A 25,252-nucleotide genomic window follows, 5' to 3' on the forward strand; every position below is an offset into this window, starting at 1 on the left:
ATGCCTTATCCAGGATTTATACCAAACCTCCCTAACCCTCAACAACTTCTTCAATCATCCCTAGTGAACGCTTCATTGGCATCACCTCACATTTATTAACTGACATAAAAAATTCCTCTCGGCAAGATAAAGAACTTCCTTATTCGCAGTTAACGGAAAATGCAGTAATCTACTACCATAAGGATAAGATTTACATACCGTTATCACTCAGACCTGTGATACTAAAATACCATCATGACAGTCCCATGTCAGGCCATCCTGGCATAAACCGCACCATGGATTTGCTTACAAGAACTTTCTGGTGGCCCCATATGAAACGATCTGTCTTGGAATAGGTCAGATCTTGCATCACTTGTGCAACTGCTAAAACAGAAAGGAGTTTGCCTTACAGTCTCCTAATGCCGTTACCGATTCCTAAAAAACCTTGGGAACAACTATCCATGGATTTCATCGTGGACTTACCCTGTTCACAAAAACAAAATACTATCCTAGTAGTCATTGACATGTTCACCAAAATGGGACACTTCATCCCTTATCACAAATTGCCTACCTCTTCAGAAACTGCTAACCTATTTCTAGATAACATAGTGAAACCACATGGCATACCATCAAAGATAATCACCGATAGAGGCACTCAATTTACCTCACACTTTTGGACCAAGCTTTGTGACCTCCTACAAGTAGACCACAGTTTTAGTACTTCTTTCCATCCTCAGACCAATGGTCAAACGGAATGGTTAAATCAATGGCTAGAAGAATATCTCCGCTGTTTTTGCTCCTATCAACAACAGGAGTGGAAGAGTTTTCTTCCCTTGGCAGAATATGCCTATAACAGCCTCACAAATTCCTCCACTCGGATGTCCCCTTTCTATGCAAATTATGGCTACCACCCTACATTCCATTTAAGACCGGCTTCAACAACAGATTCTCCCCTTGTAGACGAACTGAGTAATGGTCTCTCGGATAATTTCGCATTCATCAGACAAAATATCCAAAATGCCCAAGCCAACCAGAAACACTATTATGATTTGCGAAGAACTCCCCCAAGTTATGCTGTAGGCGACAAGGTCTGGCTATCCACTAAGAACTTGAGACTTCAGGTTCCCTCAGAAAAGCTTGCACATAGGTTCATAGGACCTTTTCTCATAAACCGTATTATCAACGCCAATGCTGTTAGATTGGATCTACCCAGTACACTGAAGGTACATCCTACATTTCATGTCTCGTTGATTAAACCTTACACTACCACAAGAATTACTGATCCTGTCCTCCCACCATCCTTATCCACCACAGACTCAGAGGTTTACGAAGTTCATTCCATCCTTGACTCTAGATACCGTGGTCCCGAGTTACAGTATCTTGTCCATTGGAAAAACTACTCTTCGGAGGATGACTTATGGGAGCTTGCTTCCAACTTAGATGCACCCAGGCTCATTTCGCTTTTCCATCGAAGAAACCCCGATCGACCGAAACCTCAAGCTGTGGGTCAGCTTGCTTGAGGAGGGGGTCATGTCAGAGTCTCTGCTTGCAAGACTTGTGCACCTTTAAATCTCTTCACTATGACTCATCTAGTCCAGCCCACCAACTCTTTAAAGCTACCTTGATTTCAAACCACCCTGCTTAGTATTTTGGTTGCTGTCTAAGAAAGCAGCTGCTCTAGCTGAGCTCATTCTGTTTGGACTTCAAACTCTATAACTACCCTGTTTTTCCTACTAATAACCTGCCTAAAACGTTTCCTTAACCGGATTACTACTTTGTATCAGCTTCTACTATATCCTCATAACCTGCTGGGTTAGATACATTGTTCCTGATTTATCTCTGTGGAATCAACCTGCCGCATTCAGCAGCTCAACACAGAGACTACCACGCCTCCAACTCCTCTTCCGTTATCCACAGCTCCTTACCGCAGCTTGACATCCTAAGCAGACGTACTGGTTAGTAGCTTGAAGCGGTTCTCAATCCAACAGCTGATTTCAGCGACTACGAACCCTCGGACAGGAGTCTCCTCCTCCAACCCCTCTGTGCTAATCAGTGTGTCTATCTACACCAGTGTACCGGAGCATCGGCGACAGCCGCTGTATGTGAAAACTCCTCCTCTCTCTCACAAAACTAACCTGTGTGTCTGAGGTCCTCCGCTGTGTTGAATCGGAGATCCGCTGCAGTAAAACTCCTCCCCCAACTGGTGTTTATATTTCTAGCGTCTGCAGGGCTAACAGGCTATTCCACTGTACACTCGCTCCTCTGCCTCACTGACTTCATACGCAGGCATTATCTACTCTGAGCTGGAACCTAGTCAGCCAGTGAAGCTACCTCCAGTCTTATTCCTGATCTGTGCATGAATAGGACATTTATATAAGGCTCCAATAACTCTGACAATTCTTATACCCCTACTTTACTGAAAGGGAGACTTTTGGCTAAATACCTGAATAGCCACAGAACCACTAGCCCTCAAGGCTATTATTGCTAGCAAAGTCATTCTCCCAACAGAGGCTTGATTGCACTTATACACATATTCATAGTGCATATCAATTTGGGAGGTGATACATTTACACATCTTCTAATATCTGCAGTTGTGTTTCATTAACCACAAATCCCTGTCACAGTTAATTATTTGCACACAACTACTGCAGTCATAATACAAAGGGTTGTAAAAGCTTCCCTGGGGTCCCCTTTGGTCAGATACATGCATGTCTTTGCAATTAGTTTTTTTGGCAATAAGGACACTTATTGCAGCTGGACACCAAACTTTTGAAATTGCCAGCAGTAAGGTGTTAATCAGTTAGCTTGTAAGGTTAATTTTTGTTGTAGTGTAGAGATTACCCTCCCATCTGACACTTCCAAAACCCTAATCCCTACCTGATCCCTCATAAGCACTTCTCTTCCATCCCACCCCAACTGGTCATCACCACCTTAGGTACTGGCAGACAGTCTGCCAGTGTGAAGTTTAAGGCTTTTTTTTTTTTAAATATTTATTTCTGTAGTATAGAGGTCTCTCCTCACTCTCCCATCTCCCCAACAACTCTCTTACCCTCCCCCTTCCTACCGCCATATTTGTTACTGGCAGCCAGTCTGGCAAGTAACAAATACCTATTTTTTGTTTAATTTTGTTTAATTATTATTTTTTCTTTAGGATCCCTTTATTCTGTAGCGTGGAGTCCCTCCAATTTTGTTCCATAGTATAGGGCCCCATCCCTCCCTGTCCACAGCCTCACATTTTTGCTGTAGTGTAGGGAATCACACCCCTCCATCCCCCCCTTCTCTGGTGGGCCGATCCATCTGCCTCCCTCCCACCGCTCCCACTCTGCACCAACGATGATCATTACAGAGAGTGACACAGACAGTGTCACTCTCTGTAACGATAGGCGATCTGCTTTCATATTGTAAGGCAGCACAATCAGTGCTCCCTTACCATATGAAAGCAGGTGTCTTTTGCCCCCAGCTACAGTCCCTGCTATCTAAGCTGACAGCAGGGACTGCAGCATGCGCCTCTGTGTTGGACGTAGGTTCTACAGCAACACACTATGCTGGGCAAAGTACTGTGTGACATAGTACCTGCGTCTAAATGGCGTAAAAGGGTTAAACATAAATTCAGAGTTTTTGGTCAGTGCACCTTAAAACATTAGTTTAAATGTTTATGAGTTAAACATTTTGGAGTACTGTAGATTTGAAAAATTCCAAAGTATTAAACACTGCTGCAAGGCTCATTTGCCAGTTATATTTATTCTCAAATAAGCATCATTCTCATATTAATAGGGAGAGAACACAACCTAATTTCTCTACTGCCATGTCCCTTATGCACTGTTAACTCAAATAATACATTGTTAATTTACACTTCAAAGGTGGTCAGGCTTTTACTGTATAATAATAAAAGATGTGGTACTCACTCACTCATAAAATAACATATAAGATTACTGAAAAATGTAAATATTAGTCACACAATACTCTACTTAGCTAGTCACCAGGTTATAATGTATTAATTAAAGGTTGCACAAGAACACTGTGAGAGCAGGGCCTGTCAATCACTCCAAACAAGTGAGTTTTAGGTGATTTATCTCTGCCACCTCTGTGGTTGTCGGCTTTATACATTTTACCCTATATCCTATTTTAGAAGACACTGATGGTGTATAATGAACATGTCATATTATAAATTAAGTATAAAGGGTTTACATTGCACCTAACCAACATATGTTTATAATAGACCTTGATATTACAATATTTAAGTTGCAGCAATAATTGAAACTAAATGATAATTTTAAAAATCAAGACACAACATTACTGACACAAGATAGATTCAAACCTAAATCATCTTTTGAGCCACATAATACAGCAGCTTCAATAAAATGTCGCACAGAAAGTACTGACCCTACGATTTTAATACGCCCAGCGGATAAGGGAGTGGTCGTTGTGATATTAGACTATAAATATTATCATGAAGAAATCCTGTCACAACTGAGCAACACACACATTTTCCAGGTACTGAGAGGAGATCCTACATTAAAATATAAAAAACAAACTGCTTTATTTAGCGGATTATCCTCTTTTGAATGGGCTTTGGACACTACTGGTTGTGGGTAAACAAGGTGGCTCCATGTGTTAAGAAGTTGATCATCACTGATGTACACTACAGGAAATTACAGTTGCTGGTTTTATCACATATGTTGGCTCGCCTGAAACGGAAGTTAAAGTGAAAGTCAATCCTAGCGTTTGTGAAATGCTAGGATTGACCATTGAAACAAATAAAGGGGACTTTCATTCATGAAGTATAAGATATTTCATGCAGAAAGTGCCTTTATTTGTTTCAAGCATTTGCCGTTCTGAGCTGCTAAGGCAGCCCACGGTAGAACTCCGTTTTGTTAAGAGGTGAGGTTTCCATCTCTTAGCAAATAGAGTGCGTAAAATCCGGCACCGCAGGGAGACAAGCTGGATATACCGCACGGCTATTGGCTAAGAGGTAAAAAAGTCACCTCTCAAGCAAAACAGTGTTCTGCCGATCGGGATGATTGACAACCCTTGCTAGCGGCCAATTGGCAGCGAGTGTGCAGGGGGCAGCATTGCACAAGCATTTCACAAGAAATGCTTTTGCAATGTTAAATGCCGACAGCATATGCTGTCGGCATTTAGTGAGGTTGAGGGGACATGATTTGCTACAGCGAATCATGTCTGCTCAACCTTTAATAAATCTACCCCACAGTATTTATTTCCTTGTGGGTTTAGGAGTCACACTACAGAATAGGCATGGCCATTTAGATTTCAGAAGTTTGGATTTTGGAATGAAATTTAAAAAAATAAATAAAAATAAAACCTATTTTTTTTTTAGCAAACTGGGTACTGGCAGACAGCTGCCAGTACCCAAGATGGCAGCAAATAGGAAGAGGGTTAGAGAGCTGTATGGGGGGGGGGGGGGGGTCATGGAGGTTGGGGGCTAAGGGGGTATCCTACACTGAAGAATTTATTTAAAAAATAAAAAGCCTTTTATTTTAGCACTGGCAGACTTTTCTGCCAGTACTTAAGATGGCGGTGACAATTGTGGGGCGGGGGAGGGAAGAGAGCTGTTTGAGAGGGGTCAGGGAGTGCAATGGGGCCTAGTTATCAAGCCGTCAACCTCAAATACGCTGGAATTCCGCAGCGTATTTGTGGCGAGGCTGATTCGCCTTAGTTATCAAAGGCTCGAGACCGGCAAAAGTAGAATTTTGTGACGTAAGCATCGATCCGCCGGACTCAGTCCGACACAGATCGATTCTTACGTCACTCCAGATGTTCCGCACACAAGTGCGGCACATTCTCACTACTTTTGCTAGCTATCAAAAAACTAGCAGGTACGCTCGGCACTTTTACGGCCCAGCGTACCTGGTTTTCAAAGCGCCAGCCTGGAGGCGGCGGATCCCATAGGAATCAATGGGAGTCTGACCATAGCGAAAGTACAAGTTCGCTGCTGACAGACATCCCATTGATTTCTATGGGAGCTGTCTACACCTAACACCCTAACATGTACCCCGAGTCTAAACACCACTAATCTGACCCCCCCTACACCGCCGCAACTAAATAAAGTTATTACCCCCTAAACCGCCGCTCCCGGAGCCCACCGCAACTATAATAAATGTATTAACCCCATAACCGCCGCTCCCTGAACCCGCCGCAACCTATATTAAATGTATTAACCCCTATCCTGCCCCCCCTACACCGTCGCCACCTATAATAAATTTATTAACCCCTAATCTGCCCCCCCTACACCGTCGCCACCTATAATAAATTTATTAACCCCTATCCTGCCCACCACTACGCCGCCGCCACTGTAATAAAATTATTAACCCCTAAACCTAAGTCTAACCCTAACCCTAACGCCCCCCTAACTTAAATATTAATTAAATAAATCTAAATAAATTAACTCTTATTAACTAAATGAATCCTATTTAAAACTAAATACTTACCTTTAAAATAAACCCTAATATAGCTACAATATAAATAATAATTATATTGTAGCTATCTTAGGATTAATATTTATTTTACAGGTAACTTTCAATTTATTTTAACCATGTACAATAACTATTAAATAGTTATTAACTATTTAATAGCTTACCTAGCTAAAATAAAGAGAAATGTACCTGTGAAATAAATCCTAACCTAAGTTACAATTACATCTAACACTACACTATACTTTAATAAATTATTCCTATTTAAAAATAAATACTTACCTGTAAAATAAACCCTAAGATAGCTACAATATAATTAATAATTATATTATAGCTATCTTAGGATTTATATTTATTTTACAGGTAACTTTGTATTTATTTTAGCTAGTTAGAATAGTTATTAACTATTTAATAACTACCTAGCTAAAAGAAATACAAAATTACCTGTAAAATAAATCCTAACCTAAGTTACAATTAAACCTAATACTACACTATCATTAAATTAACTAAATAAACTACCTACAAATAACTACAATTAAATACAATTACATAAACTAACTAAAGTACAAAAAATAAAAAAGCTAAGTTACAAAAAATAAAAAATTAAGTTACAAACATGTTAAAAATATTACAACAATTTTAAGCTACTTACACCTAATCTAAGCCCCCTAATAAAATAACAAACCCCCCCAAAATAAAAAAAATCCCTACCCTATTCTAAATTAAATACATTTCAAAGCTCTTTTACCTTACCAGCCCTTAAAAGGGCCATTTGTGGGGGCATGCCCCAAAAAGTTCAGCTCTTTTGCCTGTAAAAGAAAAATACAACCCCCCCCAACATTAAAACCCACCACCCACATACCCCTAATCTAACCCAAACCCCCCTTACAAAAACCTAACACTAATCCCCTGAAGATCATCCTACCTTGAGTCGTCTTCATTCAGCCGAGCCACAGATGGAACTGAAGAGGACATCCGGAGCGGAAGAAGTTAATCCTCCAAGCGGCGCTGAAGAAATCTTCCATCCGATGAAGTCATCATCCAGGCGGCGCTGAAGAAGTCTTTGATCCGGCCGATGTCATCTTCAAAGAGGCGCTGAAGAGGTCTTCTATCCGGGCGAAGTCATCTTCCAAGCCGGGTCTTGAATCTTCCTTCCGCCGACGTGGAACCACCTTCTTCACCGACGGACTACGACGAATGACGGCTCCTTTAAGGGACGTCATCCAAGATGGCGTCCCCTCAATTCCGATTGGCTGATAGGATTCTATCAGCCAATCGGAATTAAGGTAGGAAAAATCTGATTGGCTGATGGAATCAGCCAATCAGATTGAGCTCGCATTCTATTGGCTGTTCCGATCAGCCAATAGAATGCGAGCTCAATCTGATTGGCTGATTGGATCAGCCAATCGGATTGAACTTGAATCTGATTGGCTGATTCCATCAGCCAATCAGATTTTCCTACCTTAATTCCGATTGGCTGATAGAATCCTATCAGCCAATCGGAATTGAGGGGACGCCATCTTGGATGACGTCCCTTAAAGGAGCCGTCATTCGTCGTAGTCCGTCGGTGAAGAAGGTGGTTCCGCGTCGGCGGAAGGAAGATTCAAGACCCGGCTTGGAAGATGACTTCGCCCGGATAGAAGACCTCTTCAGCGCCTCTTTGAAGATGACATCGGCTGGATCGAAGACTTCTTCAGCGCCGCCTGGATGATGACTTCATCGGATGGAAGATTTCTTCAGCGCCGCTTGGAGGATTAACTTCTTCCGCTCCGGATGTCCTCTTCAGTTCCATCGGTGGCTCGGCTGAGTGAAGACGACTCAAGGTAGGATGATCTTCAGGGGATTAGTGTTAGGTTTTTGTAAGGGGGGTTTGGGTTAGATTAGGGGTATGTGGGTGGTGGGTTTTAATGTTGGGGGGGGTTGTATTTTTCTTTTACAGGCAAAAGAGCTGAACTTTTTGGGGCATGCCCCCACAAATGGCCCTTTTAAGGGCTGGTAAGGTAAAAGAGCTTTGAAATTTATTTAATTTAGAATAGGGTAGGTATTTTTTTTATTTTGGGGGGGTTTGTTATTTTATTAGGGGGCTTAGATTAGGTGTAAGTATCTTAAAATTGTTGTAATATTTTTAACATGTTTGTAACTTAATTTTTTATTTTTTGTAACTTAGCTTTTTTTATTTTTTGTACTTTAGTTAGTTTATGTAATTGTATTTAATTGTAGTTATTTGTAGGTAGTTTATTTAGTTAATTTAATGATAGTGTAGTGTTAGGTTTAATTGTAACTTAGGTTAGGATTTATTTTACAGGTAATTTTGTATTTCTTTTAGCTAGGTAGTTATTAAATAGTTAATAACTATTTAATAACTATTCTAACTAGCTAAAATAAATACAAAGTTACCTGTAAAATAAATATAAATCCTAAGATAGCTACAATATAATTATTAATTACATTGTAGCTATCTTAGGGTTTATTTTACAGGTAAGTATTTATTTTTAAATAGGAATAATTTATTAAAGTATAGTGTAGTGTTAGGTGTAATTGTAACTTAGGTTAGGATTTATTTCACAGGTACATTTCTCTTTATTTTAGCTAGGTAAGCTATTAAATAGTTAATAACTATTTAATAGTTATTGTACATGGTTAAAATAAATTGAAAGGTACCTGTAAAATAAAAATAAATCCTAAGATAGCTAGAATATAATTATTATTTATATTGTAGCTATATTAGGGTTTATTTTATAAGTAAGTATTTAGTTTTAAATAGGATTCATTTAGTTAATAAGAGTTAATTTATTTAGATTTATTTAATTAATATTTAAGTTAGGGGGGCGTTATGGTTAGGGTTAGACTTAGGTTTAGGGGTTAATCATTTTATTACAGTGGCGGCGGCGTAGTGGGGGGCAGGATAGGGGTTAATAAATTTATTATAGGTGGCGACGGTGTAGGGGGGGCAGGATAGGGGTTAATAGGTTTAATATAGGTTGCGGCGGGTTCATGGAGCGGCGGTTTAGGGGTTAAACTATTTATTTAGTTGCGGAGAGGTGCGGGATCAGCAGGATAGGGGTTAATAATTTTATAATAGAGGGCGACGGTATAGGGGGGGCAGGATAGGGGTTACTAGGTATAATGTAGGTGGCAGCGGTGTCCGGGAGCGGCGGTTTAGGGGTTAATACATTTATAAGACTTGCGGCAGGGTCTAGGAGCGGCGGTTTAGGGGTTAGTAACTTTATTGAGTTGCGGGAGGCTCCGGGGGCGCCGGTATAGGGGGTAGAACAGTGCAGTTTAGTGTGAGTGCTTAGTGACAGGCTAGCAATAAAGCTGGGAAAAAGCCGAAGGGCAGCGAGATCGGATGAGTGATAACTGTCACAGTCCGCTGCTCATCGCCCCGCGGCTTTTTGACAGCTTTATTTGATAACTTAGGCGTATTTTTTAAGGTCCGCGGCGGCGAAGGTAGGCGAGCTTAGGCGGACGTATTGGGCCGGCGAAGCCAGAAAAGTAGACGGCTTGATAACTACCCCCCGATGTGTCAGTTGGGAGGCTGATCTCTACACTAAAGCTACCTAATTAACCCCTTCACTGCTGGGCATAATACAAGTGTGGTGCGCAGCGGAATTTAGCGGCCTTCTAATTACCAAAAAGCAACGCCAAAGCCATATATCTCTGCTATTTCTGAACAAAGGGGATCCCAGAGAAGCATTTACAACCATTTGTGCCATAATTGCAGAAGCTGTTTGTAAATAATTCCAGTGAGAAACCTAAAGTTAGTGAAAAAGTTAACGATTTTTTTTATTTGATCGCATTTGGCGGTATGAACTATACCAAAATGGGCCTAGATCAATACTTGGGGTTGTCTACTACACTACACTAAAGCTAAAATTAACCCTACAATCTACATACTTAACCCCTTCACTGCTGGGCATAATACAAGTGTGGTGCGCAGCGGAATTTAGCGGCCTTCTAATTACCCAAAAGTAATGCTAAAGCCATAAATGACTGCTATTTCTGAACAAAGGGGATCTCAGAGAAGCATTTACAACCATTTGTGCCATAATTACATAAGCTGTTTGTAAATAATTTCAGTGAGAAAGCTAAAGCTAGTGAAAAAGTTTGTGAAAAAGTTAACGATTTTTTTTATTTGATCACATTTGGTGGTGAAATGATGGCATGAAATATACCAAAAATGGCCCTAGATCAATACTTTGGGTTGTCTACTAAAAATATATATATACATGTGAAGGGTTATTCAGGAATTCCTGACAGATATCAGTGTTACAACTTAAAGAGACATGAAACCCACATTTTTTCTTTCATGATTAAGAAATTTAAACAACTTTCTAATTTACTTCTATTATCTAATGTGCTTCATTCTCTTGATATCCCTTGCTGAATATCATATCTAGATAGGCTCAGTAACTGCTGATTGGTGGTTGCACATAGATGCCTTGTGTGGTTGGCTCACCCATGTGTATTGCTATTTTTTCAACACAGGATATCCAAAGAATGAAGCAAATTAGATAATAGAAGTAAATTGAAATGTTGTTTAAAATTGTATTCTCTACCAGATTCATGAAAGAAAAATGTTGGGTTTAATGTCCCTTTAACCCCTTAATGACAACTGACGTACCAGGTACATCATGCATTAACAAGCAGTTAATGACAATGGACGTACCTGGTACGTCAGTTGTCTAACAGAGTGCTGGAAGTGATCACAATCACTTCCAGCAGCTCTGAGGGTATTGCAGTGATGCCTCGATATGGAGGCATCCTGCAATACCCCTTTACAAGACTCCGATGCAGAGAGAGCCACTCTGTGGCCCTCTCTGCACCGGTAGTGATGGTGCCAATGGTGCCTCTGACCGGTGGGAGGAGGGAGCGTGTGCGCGCGCGTGCACGATGCGCGCGTGCACGATGCGCGCGTGCACGTGGGCGGGCGCGCGCGCACGTGCACATGCGCACATTAGCCACACTGACACCAATGAAAAAGTAAGGGGAAAAAAAGTTATTTTATTTTTTTTATATTTAAAAGGATCTGTGAGGGGGAGGGGTGGGGGTACTGCTACACTACAGAAATAATTAAACACAAATAACAGTTATAAATACAATTAAAATAAGTTTGGTTTGTGGGGCCAAACTGGGTACTGGCAGACAGCTGCCAGTACCCAAGATGGCGGTAATTAGGTAGGGGAGAGGGTTAGAGAGCTGGAGGGGGGGGATCAGGGAGGTTGGTGCTAAGGCAGGGGTCCATCACAACTAAAATATTTTATAATTTTTATTTAAAAAAAAAAAAAACTTTTATTTAGTACTGGCAGACTTTCTGCCAGTACTTAAGATGGCGGTAACAATTGTGGGGTGGGGGAGGGAAGAGAGCTGTTTGGGAGGGATCAGGGGGTGGGATGTGTCAGGTGGGAGGCTGATCTCTAAAATTAACCCTGCAAGCTCCCTACAAGCTACCTAATTTAACCCCTTCACTGCTGGGCATAATTCACGTGTGGTGCGCAGAATCATTTATCGGCCTTCTAATTACCAAAAAGCAACGCCAAAGCCATATAAATCTGCTATTTCTGAACAAAGGGGATCCCAGAGAAGCTTTTACAACAATTTCTGCCATAATTGCACAAGCTGTTTGTAAATAATTTCAGTGAGAAACCTAAAATTGTGAAAAATGTAAAGTTTTTTTTTTATTTGCTCGCATTTGGCGGTGAAATGGTGGCATAAAATATACCAAAATGGGCCTAGATCAATACTTGGGGTTGTCTACTACACTACACTAAAGCTAAAATTAACCCTACAAGCTCCCTACAAGCTCCCTAATTAACCCCTTCACTCCTGGGCATAAAACATGTGGGGTGCGCAGTGGCATTTAGCGGCCTTCTAATTACCAAAAAGCAACCACAAAGCCATATAAGTCTGTTATTTCTGAAAAAGGGGATCCCAGAGAAGCATTTACAACCATTTGTGCCATAATTGCAGAAGCTGTTTGTAAATAATTTCAGTGGGAAACCTAAAGTTTGTGACAAAATTTGTGAAAAAGTGAACTTTTTTTTTTTTTATCGCATTTGGCGGTGAAATGGTGGCATGAAATATACCAAAATGGGCCTAGATCAATACTTTGGGATGTCTTCTAAAACAAAATATATACATGTCAAGGGATATTCAGGTATTCCTGACAGATATTAGTGTTCTAATGTAACTAGCGCTAATTTTGAAAAAAAGTGGTTTGGAAATAGCAAAGTGCTACTTGTACTTATTGCCCTATAACTTGCAAAAAAAAGCAAAGAACATGTAAACATTGGGTATTTCTAAACTCAGGACAAAATTTAGAAACTATTTAGCATGGGTGTTTTTTGGTGATTGTAGATGTGTAACATATTTTGGGGGTCAAAGTTAGAAAAAGTGTGTTTTTGTCCATTTTTTCCTCATATTTTATCATTTTTTTTTTTTAGTAAATTATAAGATATGATGAAAATAATGGTATCTTTAGAAAGTCCATTTAATGACGAGAAAAACGGTATATAATATGTGTGGGTACAGTAAACGAGTAAGAGGAAAATTACAGCTAAACGCAAACAGTGCAGAAATGTAAAAATAGCCATTGTCAGTAAGGGTAAGAAAATTGAAAAATGGTCCGGTCATTAAGGGGTTAACTATAGCTTATTCTGGGGAAAAAAAATGGTTTGGAAATAGCAAAGTGCTACTTGTGTTTATTGCCCTATAACTTGCAAAAAAAGCAAAGAACATGCAAACATTGGGTATTTCTAAACTCAGGACAAAATTTAGAAACTATTTAGCATAAGAGTTTTTTGGCGGTTGTAGATGTGTAACAGATTTTGGGGGTCAAATTTAGAAAAAGTGTGTGTTTTTTCCATCATAATTTATCATTTTATTATAGTAAATTATAAGATATGATGAAAATAATGGTATCTTTAGAAATCCATTTAATGGCGAGAAAAACAGTATTTATATATTATATGTGTGGGTACAGTTAATAAGAGGAAAATTACAGATATACACAAACACCGCAGAAATGTAAAAATAGCCCGGTCCCAAACGGTCAACAAATGGAAACGTGGTCTGGTCACTAAGGGGTTAAATAACTATAGACTATTATTTGTATTTTAGAACCCCAAAAAACAAACTAGAGACACAGAAAATTGTTACAGTCGGGAAAATATCATTTTTATATACTCTTATTTAAAAACAATATTACCTAAAAAAAAATTTGTATTACAGAATAAATTTAGATTTTGGAATTCCGTATGTGGGAATTTGTACCCGTACTAAAAATCTTGACAGCACCCAAATTACACGCCCCGTAATGCTTTGCAGCAATGACTTCTTAAGACTACAATAACCATGAAGCTTTGCTAGTAAGCCATCTAGGAATATTTCACGACATCAAAAGTTCTATGTAGTTCCGTACAAAACAGTTATTTCCGGGGCTGAGTTTAAGTCTGGGTCATCACTTCCTGGTGTTTTGATTACCCGACATGCAGTGTGGTTGCTTTCCTTGAGTTGGGTGTGTGCAACCATCGGGTGGCGCTGTAAGTGCTCTGCTCCTTTACTCGTTACTTCCCGTTTCTCGGTTTTCTGGTGAAATTATGGCGGCTGCTGGGTTCGCTTTTCCTCGGCTTGGTTTAAACAGCCGTTCGGAGAATATCCTGACCCGTGTCCGACGGGGGCAGTTAACTGGCTTTGGCCTTACTCGGGGAGCACAGGTACGAATTAACCTGGGGGGGTCAATAAAAGAATTGACATATAGATGTATGTATCTGCAGTATTTCACCAAAATACATCAACTTTTGATGACAGATTTTTAGATGTATGATGTATGGGTACTGTTTTGTAGATGTATGTTATAAATTTATAAAAACATTTGCAAGTCAAATTAGAAGCTGTAATGATCTGCTATGCTTAATGTGCTAATATCTAGATCAGTGATTCATATCCAGGGTGTCCCATTCCCTCTGCTGTGGCTGTCACACATAATTAGGAGTAATTAATGTGTGGCTTTTGGTAATAGAATTACAGTGCAGTATTTATATTTTTATGTCAGTGTTCTATTTTTTTTACAGCACTGTCTTTCCATTGTCAGACATATAAATACTAAATCAGTGATGTCAGGTGGATTTCAGAGTTATGAATAGGAAGCTCAACATAAAAAATAAATAAAAAATGGATAGGAATATGTGATATCGACAAACTTTGTAAGTACTGATGATCATAAGGAACCAGTTATACACATACTTTATAATATAGATAATTGCTTGAAAAATAAGTTGCCTTCGTTTCCCAAAGGGATACTAAAGTGTAAAAAAATAACTGTCATGATTCAGATAGCAATGCTGTTTAAAATGGCATGCTCTATTTACTTTTATTATCATACAATGGGCATTCTTTTTACATGCACACTTTCTGAGGCTCTTTGTGACTAGTGCAAGACTTTAAAACATAAGTTGTGTGATGGATGTCACATGATAACAGGGCACATGAAATAAAAGTATTTTAGAAATTGGTCAGAAAAATAAATCTAATACTAATTTGAAATTCAGGCTAAGTTCTATTACATTGTGTTTGTATTCATTTGTTGTTAATGCAATTCTAAATTCAATTGTTTTTTAATAGGGGTCAGATGCTCAGATAGCTGTCTGATGATCACCATGGTAAGCTAGTCCCCAGATAAAACAATATTTCATGTGAAGCAAAATCAGGTGGTCAGGAGTATCACCTATTTGCCCCCCCCCAGAAAACAGGGACATGAGACTTATTTATACTTACGTTAAAGTCAAAATTTAAGCTTAAACAATTCAGAGCATGCAGTTTTAAACAATTTCCCAGTTTACATCTATTATCAAATTTAGTTAATTATCTTGGCATCTTTGGTTGAAGTATAGGTTTAAGAGCCATTATTGGGAGCTAACTGATCTGGTGAGCCAATAAAGATATATCTCTTGAGCTTACCTAGGTATGCTCATAAACCAAGGCTACCAAGGGAATTATGCAAAATTGATAGAAGTAAAATGGAATATTGTAAATAAAAAAAAAAAAGGATGTTCTATGGAAAACATAAGTTAAATTCTGCCCCCCTTCCTTTAAAAAGCAGCAATCATCTTGTCAGATGTGTGTGATCCCGTGCTCATCCAGCTATTAGACATTTGTCATTGTTATGACAAATATCTTACAGCTTTTTTACTATTTTGGGGCCCAGAGCAACGCTACAGAAAGCATTTATATATTTCTCTGGCGACTAGGGTTATAAAACTTAATTTGGAAATGAGAGACTTGCAATTTAAATAAAAGGTTTTGTGTGTTTATAGCTGTCGAGATATTTCAAGAAATATTAGCTAAAATCTGGTAGCAATGGCTCATAGATTTTTTTTTTTTTTTTTTTTTGTTTCTATCCGCTGATGGAAAAATACAGACATAAATAGGGGGACTTGATGTATTAAAAATGTCATTTTGTGAAATTATCTATAGGATGCTATTTGGTGCAAATATTGCAATGGACCTGGTAAAAAAAAAGAAGGAATTTCTGTTTTTTTTTTTTTTTTTTTTTTTTTTTTTTTTTTTTACAGAAAAATCACTGAAATTGGTGTGTAATATTGGAAGTGCAAGCAGTTGAAAAAGCTTCAACATCAAAGTGGAACACGAATAAACAGTGAAAGGGATGAAATGGTTTAGATTAATTTAAACCTATTTTTTTTATAAATAATAAAACCTTTATTGTAATTTTACAGCTGCACTTGCCAATCACAGGAGCCAGAGAGCTGTAAAACTAACACTGTTTTACATGCTTTTAGCCGTTACAGCGTTCTATTCCGTCCTAACCGTGCCTGGCTTCAGCGCTGTTAGGATGGAATAGAACATCCTAGCTATTTGGCTGTCCTGAAGCCAATGGCGCTTCCAGGATAGGATCGCGGTCTGGAGGGCGTGCCTAGCATCACAGGTACCCCCCCCCCCGACCAGATCCCATCATTGAAATCTCGCGTTCGTTAGACAAATTGACCCTGTCAAAAGGTTAAATAGCATTAACTGGATCCAAGAATTGTTTGTTGTTCTATGTGCACACTGCAATTTAACAACCTTAACATTGCTACATATGTTCTTAACAGGCCTCAGTGGGGTAATTAGAAAAAATATAATACAAAACAAAGCAATTGGCACTATCAAAATGACGGTAGCAAGCCTCATTTACTCCGATAACAAGTCTGGATTGGCTCCTTCAGATAAGACAATTGATGGGTGGTGGTTGGTTTAAAAAAAAAAAAAAAATATTGCAGAAAACGGTGTCACTCTATTAAAGGGAAAGTGTGCACCAATTTTCATTTAACTGCATGTAATAGACACTACTATGAATATGCACTGATTCTGATCTAAAAATCCGCTATAAAAACTTACTTAGAAGCTCCCAGTTTAGCACTGTTTATGAGGTTAGGCTGGGGCACGCAGTGGGAGGGGCTGGGAAATCAGGAACAGCAGACACTCCTCCCCTGCATATGAAAAGACAATGTACACAAACAGGAGCTAGCAGGAATCTGTAGACTTAATGTTAATGTAAAGTTTCATGAATGAGTGCACGTTTTTTAAAAATACTTTTGAAAAAGAGGGGCACTTTCATTCATGAAACTTTACATAGCAGCGTATTTTTAAAAATACTTGCCTTTTTCTTAAGCAAAGCCGGTCCCGCGATCCCCTGAACGCAACTTCTCTGTACCTACACCAGCAATGGCGAAACCAGCTTCCTCCAATCTTGGCGTGCACCACAGAGCGTCCGTCTCGTGAGGCCGCGCTGTGATTGGAGGATGCAGGTTTCGTCATTGCTGTGCTAAGTACAGCATAAGAAGCAGGCGGGGGATCACCGATCCGGCTTTGCTTAAAGGGACACTGAACCCAAATTTTTTTTCTTGATTCAGATAGAGCATGCAATTTTAAGTAACTTTCTAATTTACTCCAATTATCAATTTGTCTTCGTTCTCTTATCTTTATTTGAAAAAGAAGGCATCTAAGCTAAAGAGCCAGACAATGTTTGGTTCAGAACACTGGACAGCACTTTTTATTGGTGTGTGAATTTATCCACCAATCGGCAAGAACAACCCAGGTTGTTCACCAAAAATGGTCCGGCATCTAAACTTACATTCTTGCTTTTCGAATAAAGATACCAAGAGAATGAAGGAAATTTGATAATAGGAGTAAATTAGAAAGTTGCTTAAAATTGCATACTCTATCTGAAACCCAAAAGAAACATTTTGGGTTCAGTGTCCCTTTAAGAAAAAGGGTAAGTATTTTTAAAAATATGCTGCAATGTAAAGTTTCATGAACGAAACTGCCCCTGTTTTTAATAGTATTTTAAAAACCGGACACTCATTCATGTAACTTTACATTCACTTTAAGTCTACATCTAATACTTTGGGGCTTGGTTAGGAGTCTGAAATTCAGCACAATGTTATTAAAAAAATAAAATAAGCAAAACTATACATTGTTACAAAAACACTCCCAGTTGGGCTATATAAATGGATTATCTACAAAATATTTTTGCAAACTAGTTTTGATACAAAGGTAGTTTGAAGGTAAGACCAATTACCCAAAGATAATAAAGCCATTCACTTCCACATTTTGACTACAGTGTATGTTAAAGGAACACAAAACCCCATTTTTTTTAATTTCATGATTCAGATAGAGCAGGCGTCGCCAACCACTCGGACCTCGGGGACCACTAAACTCAAATTTTTTTAATCCCGTGGACCACTAACATGACTTTTTTTTTATACAAGGTACAATCCTCTATAGTGTGTGTGTATATATATATATATATGTGTGTATATGTGTGTATATATATATATATGTGTGTATATATATATATATATATGTGTGTATATTAGGGCTGCATGATTAATCGCATATGTGATTTAAAACAGCGAGAGTATGCAATTAAAAAAACTAAATAAAAAATAAAATCTCTGTTCGTCATGAAAACGGAGGCGGAGAGGGAGGATGAGAGGCGGACCTGAGAATGCCCACGAAACGGCCCTTATTGCAGAGATTGCAGAGTGTGTGGGAGCAACAGGCCTTCATCTGGGAGTGGTGTGGCGGTGGTGTTGCGGTGGGACATACACTCAAAGTTGTGAGTAGTGTACAAAAACTTTAAAGTGGCTTTTCTTTCATGATTCAGGTAGAGAATACAATTTTAAACAACATTCCAATTTACTTCTATTATCTAATTTGCTTTATTCTCTAGATATCCTTTTGTTGAAGAAATAGCAATGCACATGGGTGAGCCAATCACAGGAGGCATCTATGTGCAGCCACCAATCAGCAGCTACTGAGCCTATCTAGATATGCTTTTCAGCAAAGGATATAAAGAGCATAAAGAAAATTAGATAATCGAAGTAAGTTAGAAAGTTGTTTAAAATGGCATGCTCTTTCTTTTTTAAAACTTTATAACAAAAGAGAGGAAAATTAACAACAAAACAAATTAAAAAGTGTAATACAGTGCATCACAATTGATAAAATATTAGATACACAATTCGAAAAATATCAATAGGTGTCAGAGTAAGAGTCAAGAGACACTAAAGTTAATATATGAACTGTAGATATTACAGGACAGCCATATAAGTGACCGGCTACGGACACGTGTGTATCATATTGCTAACCGTACTTTCCCTTTGCTTTTTTTTTTTTTCTTCATTTGTTTTTGTTTGCCCCCTACACAAGACACAGACAAACGCAAAGAAAAAAAAAAAGAAAAGAAAATGGAATAGTTCTCCTCTCTCCCGCCGCCAAACCCCCCCAAGCACTTTACTCAACGCCCGCTGCCCAATCTCCAGGAAAATGCCCCGCCAAAATATTTATCAAAACAAACTCAGACTCTCTGAATGGTTTAATCAGTTTTTTTTGGTGTACTAAGGGCAGAGATCTTACAAACATTTCCCACTTTTTAAAGAATACAGCAAAATATTTATCTTGCGGATATGGTATATTAAACTGCTCTATCGTGAATTGATTAACCAAGGCCGCTTTGAATTGGATCATTGTAGGTGCTGAAGATGCCTTCCATGATTTAAAAATAAGATTACGTGCCGTTAGTATAATAGTATTTATAAGGCTATAATTTTTAATTAGAAATTTTTTTCAATCGGGATTAACTTATGTTCCAGTTTCAAAACTACAGTCATCCAGTAAGAGATTTTTCTCCAATATTGAAAGATTTTTGGGCAGCTCCATAAACAATGAAATAGATCTGCATCTGTTGACGAGCATCTAGAGCAGAGAACACTTGTATTGTACCACTTAGATAAAATACCTGGAGTAAGGTATCTCTGTAGACCAACTTTTATCTGCGATTCCCTCCATGATGTCGGAACCCAACTCGAGTTATTTTAAAGCTCCCAATAAGTTTGCTCGTTTATATCTGGAAATTGGGTAACCCACTTTGCAACCATGTCACTGACCTGCAGGCTCGAGGCTTTCTGATTTAAGAGTAAATATAATGGGGAAATTGCGTACATTCCTGATGCATACACAGAAATCCTGGACTGCAATTCACCCAAAGTCCAGTTATTCCCATAGTTCTTAAGCAGCTCTTGAAGAAAGTGTCTCACTTGAAGGTAAGCATAGAATTCTCGTGCTCCTATATCAAATTTATTTGCGATTTCTGCAAACGTTAATGTATGGCCTTCTACGTTCCGAATTTGACTCATAATTTTAAGACCTTTTAACTCCCAATCTTTGAATATCTGGTTGGAAAGACCTGGGCTAAAGTTAGGGTTCCCGCAAATAGGTAAGTATTGCGAAACATAGGGGGAGCAATCAATTTCCTTACATAATCTCTGCCAAGCCACAATAACATTCTTAAACATAGACAAGTAAAATATGTTAGATGGAAGTGAAGTCAATGGGCAGTGAAGGAGAGCCTTCAACTGAAAAGGGGCCACTATCTGGGATTCCCAGGCAAGTGAGGAGATTTGATCCTTTCCCGTTATCCAGTCTATTGCGAATCTGGATATAATAACCAGGTTATACGTCTGAGTGAAAGGGCCAGCTGCCAATTTGGAGTTCATAAGCCTATGGGAAGCAATCCGCGGCCTCGTTCCTTTCCATAAGAAATTAGAACAAGCTCTATTGTATATGACAATATCTTTTTATGTAAAAACAGAGGTATATTTTGAAAAATGTAAAGAAGTGACTTTAATCAAAGTCACACGAGCAGATAAAGATATGGGCAGCATAGTCCATTCCTCTAACTTTTTCCTACAGTGATCCAGCCCAAGCCCATAATTTAACTTATACCACTCTTCCGGGTTTCTGGATAGTCGGAGACCAAGGTATGTGATCTGGGAGACCTCCAAGAAGGGGTGTTTAATATAGAGTGAAGGGTTTTTATATAACCACATTAGTTCCGATTTTAAGGTGTTAATCTTGAATCCAGAAATCTCCCCAAACTCTTGAATAATATCCTGCAAGATAGGTAGAGTGACCTTGAGGTTAGACAAAAATAACAAAAGATCGTCCGCATAGAGAAGCAGGACCAGTTTCTCATCCGCCAGTGAAATACCATCAAGCTCTTGCCTTAATCGAATGGCCAGGGGCTTCACGCTAATGTTAAATAGTAAAGGAGAGAGTGGACACCCCTGTCTAGTCCCTCTGAACAAATCAAATCGTTGAGTGGTCGTATTATTGATAATGACCGCAGATGAAGGGGCACTATAAATTAGCCGAATGTAATTGTTAAAGTACCCTGAGAGTCTGAATTGGTCTAAAGCGAAGAACAAATGATCCCAACTGACCCGATCAAAGGCCTTCTCCGCGTCGACCGTTAGGATAGCCTTATCCGTAATCTCATGAGAGCTTGAAGACTTATATCTATTCCAAAAGGACTCAATAAGGACTAATAATTTCCTTGTGTTTCTTACGGGGTTACGCCCAGACATAAAACCAGATTGGTTCTCATGGATTAAATCACCCATATATGGTTTCAAACGAGAGGCCACAATGGCAGCCAACAGCTTATAGTCGGTGTTAAGGACTGAGATGGGTCTAAAATAACTTGGCAGCTCAGGGTCTTTACCCTTTTTTAAGAATAATGAAATGTTCGCTGCTGTAAAAGCAGGTGTGCACGTAGTATTTTCTGAGAAGTAGAAATTAAATAACTTGGTCAATATAGGAGTCACCTGAGTTTGTAGCATTCTATAGTATTCAATGGTGAATGAGTCTGGTCCGGCCGCTTTATTAGGTTTAGCGTTCTTAATTGCTAATATAATCTCCTCTTCAGTAATGGGAGCATTAATAGAATCCCTAGCCTCCGAGGTTAATATTGGCACCTTGATCTTCTCCCAAAATAATTTTTTCATATCTAAGTTTGGAGGATCTTGCTTATACAGGTCTTGGAAGAATTCGAAAAACACTCTTTCAATATCAGAGTGATTCGTGTATCTTGTAGCTCCTTGTTTAATGGCCGAGAATGCCTGTCTTGGGGAGGATTTAGCTAATCTGGCTAAAAACTTAGCCGATCTCCCTGCAAATCCACCATATAATGCTTTCATTCTGAGTTCCTCCTGGGCACTGTTCTGTTTGATATGCATATCTTGAAGCGTCTTTGCTTTCACATATGCATCCCAGCACTCTTTAGTATGCTTGATAATATAGGCTCTATGTATTTTTAACATAATTGGCAAGCTGTCTAGCGACCTGGCTACAATTCTTTTTCCATTGAGACGTATAGGATTTAATCTCTCCACGTAGGACGGCCTTCGAGGCCTCCCAGAACACTTCAATTTTATCTAGATAACTTTCGTTATTATAATAGTCTGCCCACTTCAAGCGTAACCAATTTTGAAACTTACTGTTGTTGCTCAAATATCTAGGGAAATAAATATAATTCTTACCTGGGTGCATGTTACCGGTTCTGCAGCTCAGCGAAATAACAGCGTGATCGGAAATTACAATATCCTCTATTTTAGTCACCCAGTTCCAGTTAAGCAACGATTCTGAGATCAGAAAATAGTCGATCCTAGAAAAAGAATGCTGAACTTGAGATAAACATGTATAGGCGCGAACGTCCGGGTTCTGTACCCGCCATATGTCAACTAAACCCAAATGAGAGCACAGTTTCTGAAAAGTCCGAGCTTTCCTACCTCTATTATTTTTTTACTTTTGTTTGAACTATCCAGAGAGGGGTCTGCTGTCAGGTTAAAGTCTCCCGCGATAATTAAATTCAGCCCTATAAATCTATGTAGCTTTACTGAAAGGGCCGCCCAGAACTTATGATCAGTTTGATTAGGTCCGTATACATTACAAAGTATATATTCAATTCTCTTAAGCTCAATTTCCAAAATTAAAAATCTGCCTTCGGGATCAGCCTCAGTATTAATTATCTGATATTCTAAATTCCGATTCAGTAAAATGGCTACCCCCCTCTTCCTGGATGTAAATGGAGCAGCAACAACCTCCCCCACCCATTTAGATTTCTAGGGATTTGAGATGTAGTTCCTGTAGGAGAACTATGTCAGGATTAAGTTTCCCCAGATATTTTATTATGGATTTCCTTTTAATTGGGAAGTTTATGCCGCCTACGTTCCATGAAAGTAGGTTGAAATTAAGGGCCATCATATCTTGTTAACTACCACAGATAGATGAAGAAGGGCAGACCAGGGAAAAACCCCCAAAAAACTCAGAGAAATTCGGGGGAGAGCGCCGGGGGAGGGAGGGTAAAAGAGAGGGAGAGAAAAAAAAGGGGGCAAAGACCCTTACACCATTTCTGTAACCAACACGTATCCTAAAATATAATAAGCAATATTGCATCAAAAATGAAAAACACAAATCGTATATACCTCCTGGATATCTTCTGAAGTAGAAATATTCTATATCTGCTAGCATAGAGACCCTACCTTTATAGTAACGAATACTTGTTTAAGGTACACCTACTTCTCTACAAAAAGACTCGGCGTCCATAACATTATTTAATGTATATGAAATACCATCTTTCAACACCACTAGCTTTGTCGGATAGATCAACTTAATATTGTAATTTTCCCTCTGAAGCCTCCCATAGAAAAAATACATATCTCTTCTCTTAGATAAGGTTTCAGAAGAAAAATCTTGGAACATTAGTAACTTGTGTGGACCTAAAGAGAAAGGATTACACTTCCTGTAGTGCTTAAGATATAACAGTTTGTCCTGAAAATTCACAAATTTAAAAATCACTGGTCTTGGTCTATAACCCTCACTGTGTTCCCGACGCTACCCTATCCTGTGTACCCTTTCAATCTGGAACGGAGAAGCAGGAGCTGGAATCTGCAATGCCTGTGGTAATGTAGTGGTAACAAAGGTCATTAGATCTTGAAATTCAGGGAGACCGATCACTTTTAAGTTGTTACGTCTTGAACGATCTTCAAGATCTTTGATCTTGGCTTGTAGTGATGTAATAGTTTTGCTAGAAGTATCTATAATTCGATCCTGTACGTTGAACCAGTCTTCGAGATCCGAAATTCTGTTTTCAGTTTCATCTAATCTTGTTGAGAACTGCCTGACCTGTGTGGTGAGGTTTGATATCTCGTTTCTGATCTCGAGTTTAATCATATCGAATTGAGGAGTCAAGATTTTGGCTACTTCAGCTGCAAATTTTGTCATATTATTGGATAAAGGGTTAGAGACACCTTTTTCTTGAGGTGAGACAATGCTAGAGTCCAGATTCCTGCTGCTCCCTTTTTTATCCTTGGATTTGGGAGGCATGATGGAGGGAGAGCTCCTTTGGAGCATATATCTGTCCATGAACCAAACGTTCCCCTTGTTTTTAAACAATGGGGCAGATATTTACTGTATGCAGAGAAAGTTATGAATAGACCAACTTAGGGCAGAATTCTAAGGGGGGGTTCAATGTGTTGCGTGGTAAAACCTTACTCTGGGGAATATATCACCATTCCTATTCGGAGTTTCCAGAGTTACTAGAAGAACTCCTTATTATAAGTTATGAGACTATAATGATGGTTCGGGCTCAATAAAATAAGAAAAAAATAAATAAAAAATATTAATACCAGTTGCTATCTGTGGTGTATATAAACTTATTAATCTTTTAACCAGACCTTAAAGTGTTTCCTGTGATAACTGTGTTTCAAAAATTTGTGTTATGTTGATCTTGACTCGCATAGAAGGGAGAAAAGAGTATATCAAAGTGCTTTCAACAGTGCATAGAATTCCACATCAAGGCAAAACCTACAAACACAGAAAAACAAAAAATATCTCTAAAGTGCGTGTGCTTCTGTTGTTGAAGTTACTTTAAATGAAAAAAAAGTGTAGAAAGTGTGCTCCAAAGTGAGAAAAGAGCTTATACATCTATTACAGTTAGCGACTTTGTACTAAGTGCGTTCCCTGATTCTTAACCTTATCTAGAGTAAAACCCTACATATACGCCGCAGTTTTATAACAGAGAACTTGCGGGATATATGTTAGCATAGTTCCAGGCAGCTTTAACTTCGCTGATAGAGACCAAACATATCCTAGCAAAAATCTGAAGTATATATTCAGAGAAACCCAGAAAAAGCTTAGAGAAGGTTCACAGATAGAATTTCGTATAAAACATACAATAGTGTGTGACTATAAAGGGTTGTTTGTGGATAAGATAAAACTTAACAACTATAGTACAAAACACATTCCCTGCGAGTATACTTCTAAGATTGTGTATAGAATATAACAGGGAATACTATAGATACATCCCAGCAGCTAAAGTGCAACAGTCAGAGAAGATTGTTATCTTAAACATAACAGTATAGATAATATATGGTGACTATATACAGGCATTAGGGTAAAGCATATCAAAATTATCCTTGCCGAGTTCCTTAGGTGAGTAATGT

The 25,252-nt window shown here is 38.8% G+C and overlaps 1 protein-coding gene across 1 annotated transcript in view; it reads left to right on the forward strand.

Moving 5' to 3' along the window:
* The first annotated feature begins 13,898 nt into the window (after positions 1-13,898).
* The window catches only part of TRPC4AP (transient receptor potential cation channel subfamily C member 4 associated protein), a 288,555-nt gene continuing 277,201 nt past the window's right edge, over positions 13,899-25,252 (forward strand). Inside the window, exon 1 of the mRNA XM_053696832.1 lies at positions 13,899-14,125. Coding sequence (XP_053552807.1) covers positions 14,009-14,125 — 117 coding nt within the window. The 5' untranslated portion in view covers positions 13,899-14,008. The remainder of the gene's footprint in view (positions 14,126-25,252) is intronic.

This window comes from Bombina bombina, chromosome 1 (assembly GCF_027579735.1).
Source record: "Bombina bombina isolate aBomBom1 chromosome 1, aBomBom1.pri, whole genome shotgun sequence".
Lineage (NCBI taxonomy): Eukaryota > Metazoa > Chordata > Amphibia > Anura > Bombinatoridae > Bombina > Bombina bombina.